Raw genomic sequence first — 11,680 nt, 5'->3', positions numbered from 1 at the left:
TGTGTATTTGAGTCTGAGCCAGAGATTTGAAGAGTAACTTTGAGTTCTGGAATAAGATGGCCTCAATCAGTAGATACTTGAAAATCACCTTTTATTCAAACTAAAGACAATGAGAAAATGTACATGCTAGAACATGCTCAAAAGGCTTGTTCCTTTTGTACCATTGGCAGTGAGAGGGTTCTTTCTACAGATCACATTTAAAAAAGTATTGTGCAGATTGTCAGAAGCTACTTTTCTAATAACAGTATTGGTTTTTAAGTATATGCACAATGTCGAAAAAATAACAGGAAATACATGAATACATATGTAAACAAGTTTCATTTTTAGGAAGAAGTAGAATGGAAGGGGTTCCATCTCAATACCGGACAGTGACTTCATCTTCACTGTGCACATGAAGAAATGGAGATGAGGAAGCCACTTTAGACAATTGAGATGCACCCAGGGTACAGTGGAGGCTGGTGGGAGGAGCTATAGGAGGAAGTGCTCATTGTAATGGCTGGTGGGAGGAGCTATAGCAGGACGGGCTCATTGTAATGGCTGGAATGGAATAAAAGAAACGGAGTAAAACGTTTCCATGTGTTTGTGTTTGATACCGTTCCATTTATTCCATTCCAGCCATTATAATGAGCCTGTCCTCCTATAGCTCCTCCCACCAGCCTCCACTGCCAGGGTATTGCACTTCGCCCCTGACAGAGGACAGTGTCGTGGGCAGTGATTAGTTCAGGCGTCGAACAGATCGGGTGGTCTGAGTGGACAGGTTTCTTTGGGTCAGGGCTGCGAAAGACAAATCAAACAACTGTTAGGTCATGACAATAATGTTCTCCAACACAGGACACGCTTGGCTTGGAGTTTGGATTCATCAAATCAATTCCTCAACCTTCAACCAACCGCTATCCTTCACCCGTTAGGCACTTGTCAAACTCATTCCACGGAGGGCCGAGTTTCGGCGGGTTTTCGATCCTCCCTTATACTTGACTGATAAATGAAGGTCATTGATTAGAAAGGAACTCCCCTCACCTGGTGGTTTAGGTCTTAATTACAAGGAAAAAACAGCTGACACTAGGCCCTCTAGTGAATGAGTTTGACAAGTGCCTAACTGAAGTTTGACAAGTTCCATGAATTCCCCCTGCTATAGGCACTTGTTCTGAGAAGATGACATATTTACCTGAGAAGTCCAGTTGATAGCTGAATCTCCTGGTAGTGAAGTTCATAGTTCCATTTGGGTTCTGCTGGTACTGGGCTTCAATGTCCTGGCTGGATACACTGCAGGTGTCGCTCCTCTACAGGATTAAGTCAACACACACACGCTGCTTGGTCATGTGTTTTTAATGTAGTAATATGAAGACTACTCTTATGGAGTCTGATGAGAGAGAGCAGTAAAACGGTTCATCTTACTTTGGCAAAGTCTTTCCAGCTTCCGTCCACGTCTTGAAACTGCCAACGGGACCGTAAACCCAATCCTCCACTGAGAGGACAGGAATTAGACATAGTTTTTCATTATTTGTCACATTGTACAGTTGTTACACATGGGTTTTCTCTAGCAGGTCAGAAAGGCCTTGACTTATGGCCAGGACATCTTCCTGACTACATGAGCAGACCAGGAAAAACTCTTGGCCCTAACCTAGACTTTGGTCAGTAAAACTCCTTGCTCTAGGTTCCCAGCCTGTATTGTCCATACCTGCTTGTTTGTTGAGCTTCACATTGAGTTCTCCTCACAATTCTTTTGGTCCCGATGCGAACGTTGGTCTGACACATGCCTGGAAGAGACACAGAAAACTTCAGGACTGTTCCTAGACAGGTCACGTTATGGTACACCAGTATTTAAGTCAGTCGGACCTGAGAAGTCGAGGGTGTAGGAATATCTCCCAGCTTTGAAGCGTATCTGTCCCTTAGGGTTCTTCTGGTAGCGTCTCTCAATCCCAGCACTCCCCAGTGAGCAACTCTGGAAATAGCCACATATTATGTGCTGCTATACCATGACTGTCTCCCTCCCCCTTTCTCACCTTAATGAGGGCATATACAATATACAATCTGTCATGTAGTGTGCTCTTTGCAAGGGTTCAAGGAATAAAATAATGTCCCACTCACTGGAGTCTGGTATTCTATCCACACTCCCTCCTCGCCCATGAATTCCCAGGTGTAGCCAGCAGAGGGAGGTGGTGAGGCAATTACGGTGGGGGCTGATTGGGCAATGGATACGCTGCAAAGAAATAGTGAATTTACACTTCAGTGTTGCTGTGACAAGAAACTAGGTGTGAAACTACAGATGATCACACTTGCATATGTCAGGAAAGTATGTAAAGTTATCTTGACACTGAGTTGAGGTCAAAGGGGAAACCAATCACACTAGAGAGAAGCTGCAATATTTTGTTATAAATAATGTATATTTAATGCTATTATTATGTTGTGGCTGTTTTGTTTTGGTGTTTGTAACTTTGTCTGTATAGATTTGATGAATATTTCTATTGAATAACACCTACAAGATTCCTGTAGGCCAGTTTGTATACAGAAAGGCTGCGCTCCAGGCTGACTACATTGCAGACGGCGGCCAGATCTCACAATGCCTGGATAGGTTTAAATAATCAGCTAGACACATCATATAATACAGCTGCCTGAGTGCTCAGTCGATGATGCAATACAACGAAGGCAGTGAAGTTGACCTGGAACTTACCCATTCAAATAACTTTGAATAACCAACACACAGGTTAAATTAATGAGGCAGGCGCCTAACGGTGTATATAGATGAGGCAGCATAATAAATACTCTTCACCGTAGGTCCTAGGGGAAGAGCCTAGGGGCCAAAATACCTAATGTTCACTGTAGGTCCTAGGGGAAGAGGCTAGGGGCCAAAATACCTGCAATTACAGGCAACATTCGCACTGAGCTAAAGGGTAGAGCTGCCGCTTTCAAGGTGCGGGACTCTAACCCGGAAGCTTATAAGAAATCCCGCTATACCCTGCGACAAACCATCAAACAGGCAAAGCGTCAATGCTGGGCTAAGACTGAATCATACTACACCGGCTCCGATGCTCGTCGGATGTGGCAGGGCTTGCAAACTATTACAGACTACAAAGGGAAGCACAGCCGCGAGCTACCCAGTGACATGAGCCTACCAGACGAGCTAAATCACACTTCGAAGGCAAGCAACACTGAGAAATGCATGAGAGCATCAGCTGTTCCGGACGACTGTGTGATCATGCTCTCCGTAGCCGACGTGAGTAAGACCTTTAAACAGGTCAACATACACAAGGCTGCGGGGCCAGACGGATTACCAGGACGTGTGCTTCGGGCATGTGCTGACCAACTGGCAGGTGTCTTCACTGACATTTTCAACATGTCCCTGATTGAGTCTGTAATACCAACATGCTTTAAGCAGACCACCATAGTCCCTGTGCCCAAGAACGCAAAGGCAACCTGCCTCAATGACTACAGACCCGTAGCACTCACGTCTGTAGCCTTGAAATGCTTTGAAAGGCTGGTAATGGCTCACATCAACAACCTTATCCCAGAAATCGTAGACCCACTCCAATTTGCATACCGCCCAAACAGATCCACAGATGATGCAATCTCTATTGCACTTCACACTGCCCTTTCCCACCTGGACAAAAGGAACACATACAGTGCCTTGCGAAAGTATTCGGCCCCCTTGAACTTTGCGACCTTTTGCCACATTTCAGGCTTCAAACATAAAGATATAAAACTGTATTTTTTTGTGAAGAATCAACAACAAGTGGGACACAATCATGATTCCCCAACGACATTTATTGGATATTTCAAACTTTTTTAACAAATCAAAAACTGAAAAATTGGGCGTGCAAAATTATTCAGCCCCTTTACTTTCAGTGCAGCAAACTCTCTACAGAAGTTCAGTGAGGATCTCTGAATGATCCAATGTTGACCTAAATGACTAATGATGATAAATACAATCCACCTGTGTGTAATCAAGTCTCCGTATAAATGCACCTGCACTGTGATAGTCTCAGAGGTCCGTTAAAAGCGCAGAGAGCATCATGAAGAACAAGGAACACACCAGGCAGGTCCGCAATACTTTTGTGAAGAAGTTTAAAGCCGGATTTGGATACAAAAATATTTCCCAAGCTTTAAACATCCCAAGGAGCACTGTGCAAGCGATAATATTGAAATGGAAGGAGTATCAGACCACTGCAAATCTACCAAGACCTGGCCGTCCCTCTAAACTTTCAGCTCATACAAGGAGAAGACTGATCAGAGATGCAGCCAAGAGGCCCATGATCACTCTGGATGAACTGCAGAGATCTACAGCTGAGGTGGGAGACTCTGTCCATAGGACAACAATCAGTTGTATATTGCACAAATCTGGCCTTTATGGAAGAGTGGCAAGAAGAAAGCCATTTCTTAAAGATATCCATAAAAAGTGTTGTTTAAAGTTTGCCACAAGCCACCTGGGAGACACACCAAACATGTGGAAGAAGGTGCTCTGGTCAGATGAAACCAAAATTGAACTTTTTGGCAACAGTGCAAAACGTTATGTTTGGCGTAAAAGCAACACAGCACATCACCCTGAACACACCATCTCCACTGTCAAACATGGTGGTGGCAGCATCATGGTTTGGGCCTGCTTTTCTTCAGCAGGGACAGGGAAGATGGTTAAAATTGATGGGAAGATGGATGGAGACAAATACAGGACCATTCTGGAAGAAAACCTGATGGAGTCTGCAAAAGACCTGAGACTGGGACGGAGATTTGTCTTCCAACAATTTGTCTTCCAACAAGACAATGATCCAAAACATAAAGCAAAATCTACAATGGAATGGTTCAAAAACAAACATATCCAGGTGTTAGAATGGCCAAGTCAAAGTCCAGACCTGAATCCAATCGAGAATCTGTGGAAAGAACTGAAAACTGCTGTTCACAAATGCTCTCCATCCAACCTCACTGAGCTCGAGCTGTTTTGCAAGGAGGAATGGGAAAAAATTTCAGTCTCTCGATGTTCAAAACTGATAGAGACGTACCCCAAGCGACTTACAGCTGTAATCGCAGCAAAAGGTGGCGCTACAAAGTATTAACTTAAGGGGGCTGAATAATTTTGCACGCCTAATTTTTCAGTTTTTGATTTGTTAAAAAAGTTTGAAATATCCAATAAATGTCGTTCCACTTCATGATTGTGTCCCACTTGTTGTTGATTCTTCACAAAAAAATACAGGTTTATATCTTTATGTTTGAAGCCTGAAATGTGGCAAAAGTTCGCAAAGTTCAAGGGGGCCGAATATTTTCGCAAGGCACTGTATGTGAGAATGCTATTCATTGACTACAGCCCAGCGTTCAACATCATAGTACCCTCAAAGCTCATCACTAAGCTAAGGAACCTGGGACTAAACACCTCCCTCTGCAACTGGATCCTGGACTTCCTGACGGGTCGCCCCCGGGTGGTGAGTGTAGGTAGCAACACATCTGCCACACTGATCCTCAACACTGGAGCTCTCCAGGGGTGCGTGCTCAGTCCCCTCCTGTACTCCCTGTTCACCCACGACTGCATGGCCAGGCACGAGTCCAAGACCATCATTATGTTTGCAGATGACACAACAATGGTAGGCCTGATCACCGACAACGACGAGACAGCCTATAGGGAGGAGGTCAGAGACCTGGCCGGGTGGTGCCAGAATAACAACCTATCCCTCAATGTAACCAAGACTAAGGAGATGATTGTGGACTACAGCAAAAGGAGCACCGAGCACGTCCCCATTCTCATCGACAGGGCTGTAGTGGAGCAGGTTGAGAACTTCAAATTTCTTGGTGTCCACATCAACAACAAACTAGAATGGTCCAAACACACCAAGACAGTCGTGAAGAGGGCATGACAAAGCCTATTCCCTATCAGGAAACTAAAAAGATTTGGCATGGGTCCTGAGATCCTCAAAAGGTTCTACAGCTGCAACATTCAGAGCATCCTAACCGGTTGCATCACTGCCTGGTACAGCAATTGCTTGGCACTTCAGAGGGTAGTGCGTACAGCCCAGTAAATCACTGGGGCTAAGCTGCCTGCCATCCAGGACCTCTACACCAGGTGGTGTCAGAGGAAGGCCCAAAAATTGTCAAAGACCCCAGCCACCCCAGTCATAGACTGTTCTCTCTACTACCGCATGGAAAGCGGTACCGGAGTGCCAGGTCTAGGACAAAAAGGCTTCTCAACAGTTTTTACCCCCAAGCCATAAGACTTCTGAACATGTAACCAATGGTTACCCAGACTATTTGCATTGTGTGCCCCCCCGAACCCCTCTTTTACGCTGCTGCTACTCTCTGTTTATCTTACATGCATAGTCACATTAAATATACATCCATGTACATACTACCTCAATTGGCCCGACCAAACAGTGGTCTCGCACATTGGCTAACCGGGCTATCTGCATTGTGTCCCACCTCCCACCAACCCCTCCTTTTACGCTACTGCTACTCTCTGTTTATCATATATGCATAGTCACTTTAACCATACCTACATGTACATACTACCTCAATATGCCTGACTAACCGGCGTCTGTATATAGTCTTGCTACTCTTATTTTCAAATGTATTTTTACTGTTGTTTTATTTCTTTATTTACCTACACACACACACACACACACACACACCTTTTTTTCCTCACTATTGGTTAGAGCCTGTAAGTAAGCAGTTCACTGTAAGGTGTTGTTGTACCTGTTGTATTCAGTGCACGTGACAAATAAACTTTGATTTGATTTGAAGAGGCTAGGGGCCAAATGACCTGCTGTTCACCGTAGGCCCTTTCCTAGGGGAAGAGACCAGGGGTCTAAATGGAATAAGGCTGTGGATGAAACCTCATACCTGCTGTTCACCGTAGGCCCTTTCCTAGGGGAAGAGACCAGGGGTCTAAATGGAATAAGGCTGTGGATGAAACCTCATACCTGCCATTCCCTGAGACGATGGAGTTGAACTTTGGACGCCGCCGGACGTTTCTCTGTACCCGGGTGGCTGAATTGGTCTGTGTCATAGCTGAAGAAGACATACATATGCTAAGAGAAAGCTTTGTATTGTACGGGAAAATGCTGTCTAGCAGGATATGCAAAGTGTTGTCAATTGTTCTACAACAACAAAAAAGAAGCTTAAAGCGGCTATCAGTTGAACTAAGCTCATAAGGCTTGCTTAGGCATAAGTTATATTCTTCAAGAGTCAATAGGTACATATCATTAAGTTCAAAAAGTGATGTAGCAACTGATCAATTCAATCCATAGTGCAGAAGACCTGCCTTGTAGCGCAGTTGACATTTAAAGGTCATTTACAATTGAGCCAAAATATGCAGCGTCTACGTGAATGCAGTCTCCGCAAACGTGGTCACATTGCCTTTACATGTCAATTGTGCTAAGCACAGATCTTCCACCCTATGGATTGAATCAAACCCCAAGTGCCAGATCTCAACCCCGGTGTTGCCTCTTTATGCTACTGGCTACTTTCTGTGTCACATCACACTGTATGTGGTGGGATGAGGGGTAAAACAGTCTATAATTGGGAGGGATTATATGAATTTATAATAAGAAACACTTGTTTGGTTGTTTTTCCGCTGCACGTTTCGAAACGTTTTGCTACAGCATGACCTAATGAATACGGCCCTGTGTGGAGTCTACCTGTGAAGTCTAACGTGTAGCTGGTGCTCCCCACAGTGAAGTGGAAGGTCCCCTGAGGTCTGAGGATGTACTGTCGTTCCACATCACCACTACTGACTGAGGACGAGGCCTGACCTGGACCCTGGGGTCGGGAGAGGGGGGTGGGGAGCAGAAAGAGAGAGAGAGAAATGAAATATGCAGGGAGATTTTCAGTTTTTATTTAATTCCAATTTAAAACGTTGTATTATATGACCATTTGGGAACTTTCAGATTCACTCACCAAAGAACCGTATTCACGCCATATCAGATCGTCTTTGAAATACCACCCGATGTCTTCATTTTGACCCTGAGGTAGGAACGTGAGTCGCCGTACACCCATGGCAGCATTTTGAGCCTCAATCTGATCAAAATCTATATAGACCTGCCTAGAATACACAGAGCAGAAAGGCTACACACACAATCCACCTGTTTGTTCAAAAACAGTCAGAACTTAGGTTACTGAACTATTGTATAACATATAACAAATACATAATCAGATCTGAGGTTTGAGTCTTAATTCTCTAAAAATGCTTCCTCTCCTGTTCACCTCCTAGAACCAATATTATCTATCAAGGAAAGGGGACAGGGAATGAACACTATTCAAGACTATTGGGATGCAACTTGTATAATAGAAATTGCTACTAAACGTCTACTGTACACTGACCCCATGTGTGATGGGTAGATGTTCATTCCTTTGGCCCCAGGCTGGCAGTAGTGGGTCTCGATCACATGGTCATTGCCAATACTAAGCCATTTCTGTCCTTCATACAGCTGCCACTCAAAGTGGCTCCCCCTGGCTGTCGAAATAGAAATAGCTATAGCAATTGTGCATCATCTGTTGAAGTTGCCCCCTTTGCACTGATCTAAGGTCAGTTTCTGTAGTTCTTTCCCTTTAACTTACCTGAGGCAGACTGACTAGATGTGCTCTGCTCATAGTTCTCTTCCTCCTCCTCTTCCTCATTTTCCTTCAACAAGGATTAGACCGGTAATAAACAAGTCTGAAACTATTTCCTATAAATAATGTACATCTACAGAATGATATACCGGCAGGTCTATGGGCTCTTATTCGTTGTTAAATACTTGATTTTCTGCTATGGCAGATTTATTGCTCAAGTAGTCAGCTGTGACATCAACATTAGCCATTTGACAATAAAATGTTTTGTTGGTGTGTTATTGACAATAGCCTATGCAAACAATAATGCAACTGAGAAATGTTTACCTGTAATGCTCGTAAACTTACCAGATAACTATTGCCAAACCCACGTAATGACACTGTAAATAACACATATAAAACGTAATCATTATAACAAAGTTAAAAAATAATGTAGGCAATGACGAGCCGACTTGCTTGCTTTAGTACAAAAAACCTCCCAAAATATTAAATGCGTATTAAATCATGTATACAAAGTTATTTGAAAGGCAAGTTATTTAAATATAAATATAATAGTCAAATGGTTGTATATAAAAAAAAAACGTCTTACTTTTAGTTGATAATATAGAGTGAAAATTTCATTCGTCTTTACACATCAGTCAAGACTTTATTTTGTATTGCTTTCACTTTCATTTCTTGGGCATGACGGGCGCGGCTGTTTCGCATAAAACATACCGTTTCAGATTGGAGAAAGAAAAATAAAGATGAACAAAGGGTTGGTGAAACGCAGAGTTAGTAGAACCAAGAACAATCATGGAAACTACCAGAACACAAAATAAAAACATTCAAACATTTCCGATTTTATTCCAGCTTTTAATCAAAACCTTATTTCATGGAAACATACACTGTTTTTTGTCTTTATTCATTGTGTACAGTAACAATACGGCAGTTTAAGCTTTCAATCATATTAAGGTACCTAGGACAAGCGTCAGCCCATTTGTAGGAACATTTTAACGCAGTGTTATTCCAACATTGTTACTACCACATTACTGTAGATTGTATTGCATTGATTTTCATAAAACATAATCAATTCATCATTGCTAAAAGTCAAACTGTTCTTAACAGAATTAGTTTACTCGCAGTTCTTCTGAGAATGTAATGCAGCAATAAAAATGTAACTCATCTAGGTGTAAAGTACAAGGCAGTCAGTGGGCTGTTTATTCTGAACAGCCATGTTAGAAATGAACACAAGCTACATGACCAATGATGTGTATATACATAATTGGCTATGACCCTTGATTCAAATAAATGATTCAATTAAAATATTAAGGCTTATTTAACGAGGTTTCGAACAAGGTTTCGAACTTATTTTTCGAGGTTTGGAACAGTTACCTGATCATGGCCGTCTGCTACAGCATTCCTCATACATGTATACCCTACAAAGGCAAAGTGCAATATCTGCTTAAAATAATTAACAGCAAAATCTGACTTCAAAGTCTGTTTCTGTCCAGACATACAGCAATTTCTGGTACTTCATGATATATTCTGATTGACTGGGTTGTTCTCGTCAGGAAACGAAATGCCTTATTATCTATATTCTGATTGACTGGGTTGTTCTCGTCAGGAAACGAAATGCCTTATTATCTATATTCTGATTGACTGGGTTGTTCTCGTCAGGAAACGAAATGCCTTATTATCTATATTCTGGTTGGCTGGGTTGTTCTCGTCAGGAAACGAAATGCCTTATTATCTATATTCTGATTGACTGGGTTGTTCTCGTCAGGAAACGAAATGCCTCATTATCTATATTCTGATTGGCTGGGTTGTTCTCCTCAGGAAACGAAATGCCTTATTATCTATATTCTGATTGGCTGGGTTGTTCTCGTCAGGAAACGAAATGCCATATTATCACATATTACACCAGGCTATTACAACAGATCAAATATTTCTTACCAAATTTGCAGATAATGCACGTTGCTTTTGCGGGGCAACAACAACAAAACACACACAGAAAAAGGTAAACAGTTTGTTATTGTGCATGTTGTTTCATACACAGTGTGTACAGGAGTATATCCAATATCTGTAGTCCGTTTCTGCAATAGGCATGTATTCCCGTTCGTGAGCTAATGGCAGGTTATTGCATGTAAACATATTGCATGTGATAGCAACCCAACAATTCTACTTCCCCTAAAATAAACAGGCAATGATGATGTCGGAGTGTTGCGTTGTTCATCATGCTCTCTAGACACGCCTGATGTTGCGCGTCGCCCTTGTAGACTGGTTGGTTTGCTTCATGGCTGCAAAAGACAGAGACATTTAGAGAATGCTTCAGACAAGGCCTAAATACACATTGTCATTCCTTTTCTAGAAAATCGAACTATAAGAATAATGACCTTCAAAAGAGATCCCACTGAAGTTCTCTCTCCTCTAACATGAGTTACACATCATCTGCAAGGCTATCATCATCTTGAGGCCTCCTACCTGAGAAGTCCAGCTTGTAGGCCTGTCCGTTGACAGTGAAGGACATGGATCCATTGAAGTCCTGCTGGTACTGGTCTTCAATGTCAGCACTGTCTTTGAAGGTGTGCCATCGCCCACTTTTCCCCCCAAACTACCACTCTGGAGATTCACTCTGGCCCGCTGGAGACATCTTCACTCTATGGAAAGCAGACGTCACTCGACCAATTCTGTTCAATCAGAGAGACAATTTCGTTTATCTCAAGTAAAATATCAATACATTCAAATCAGCACATTCAAATAATGAGGGTTTTATCTACGGCACAGTCGATGTCTTCTCCTAAAGGGGCAATCCGTTCGATTGTGTTTGAACTTACAGATCCGCTTTGAGGGGGTTGGTACTTTGGACGACGGACAACTTTCCTCTTCCTCTTGCCGCTCACCTGTCTCCTTTCTGACAAACACATAATGAACAGAGAAATGAATAAGCGACACAGAAAATGTTTATTCACATACTTTCACTTTCCCAGTTACGTTGAGTCTTTCTGTTTTGAGTGAGTCACAGACATGAGTGAGTCACAGACTGGCAACTGCTTGGCAACGACCAGTGAAGGACATGGGTCCATTAGCACGTACGGCCCAGTACATGCAGGAGCTCTATAACAGGCGGTGTATATATATGTGTATTTATATATATATACAGTTGAAGTTGGAAGTTTAC

General features: G+C 42.7%; 1 protein-coding gene across 1 annotated transcript; it reads right to left on the bottom strand.

Annotated features, from left to right (window-relative positions):
* Nucleotides 1-75: 75 nt before the first annotated feature.
* si:ch211-244b2.3 (WWE domain-containing protein) lies at nt 76-11,469 on the bottom strand. Its single transcript, XM_021576957.2, has 15 exons — nt 11,337-11,469; nt 10,984-11,189; nt 9,113-10,799; nt 8,872-8,903; nt 8,533-8,596; nt 8,296-8,428; nt 7,873-8,017; nt 7,614-7,734; nt 6,897-6,984; nt 2,089-2,200; nt 1,837-1,942; nt 1,679-1,757; nt 1,396-1,465; nt 1,166-1,280; nt 76-774 (listed from the first exon to the last, which is right to left on the bottom strand). Coding segments are annotated over exons 3-15 (1,125 nt in total). The 5' UTR covers nt 9,114-10,799; nt 10,984-11,189; nt 11,337-11,469; the 3' UTR covers nt 76-715.
* Nucleotides 11,470-11,680: the final 211 nt, after the last annotated feature.

Source organism: Oncorhynchus mykiss, chromosome 21, assembly GCF_013265735.2.
Source record: "Oncorhynchus mykiss isolate Arlee chromosome 21, USDA_OmykA_1.1, whole genome shotgun sequence".
NCBI classification, from domain to species: Eukaryota; Metazoa; Chordata; class Actinopteri; order Salmoniformes; family Salmonidae; genus Oncorhynchus; species Oncorhynchus mykiss.
The sequence above is the reverse complement of the archived record's forward strand: the minus strand, read 5'-3'. Positions and strand labels throughout refer to the sequence as shown.

Excerpts from the sequence above, each read along its gene's own strand:
- si:ch211-244b2.3 (XM_021576957.2), bottom strand. Across the intron at positions 1,943-2,088 it reads GGATAGAATACCAGACTCCA|AGTTGCTCACTGGGGAGTGC; the intron begins GTGAGTGGGACA and ends GGCTATTTCCAG. Across the intron at positions 1,281-1,395 it reads GCTGGAAAGACTTTGCCAAA|AGGAGCGACACCTGCAGTGT; the intron begins GTAAGATGAACC and ends TTAATCCTGTAG.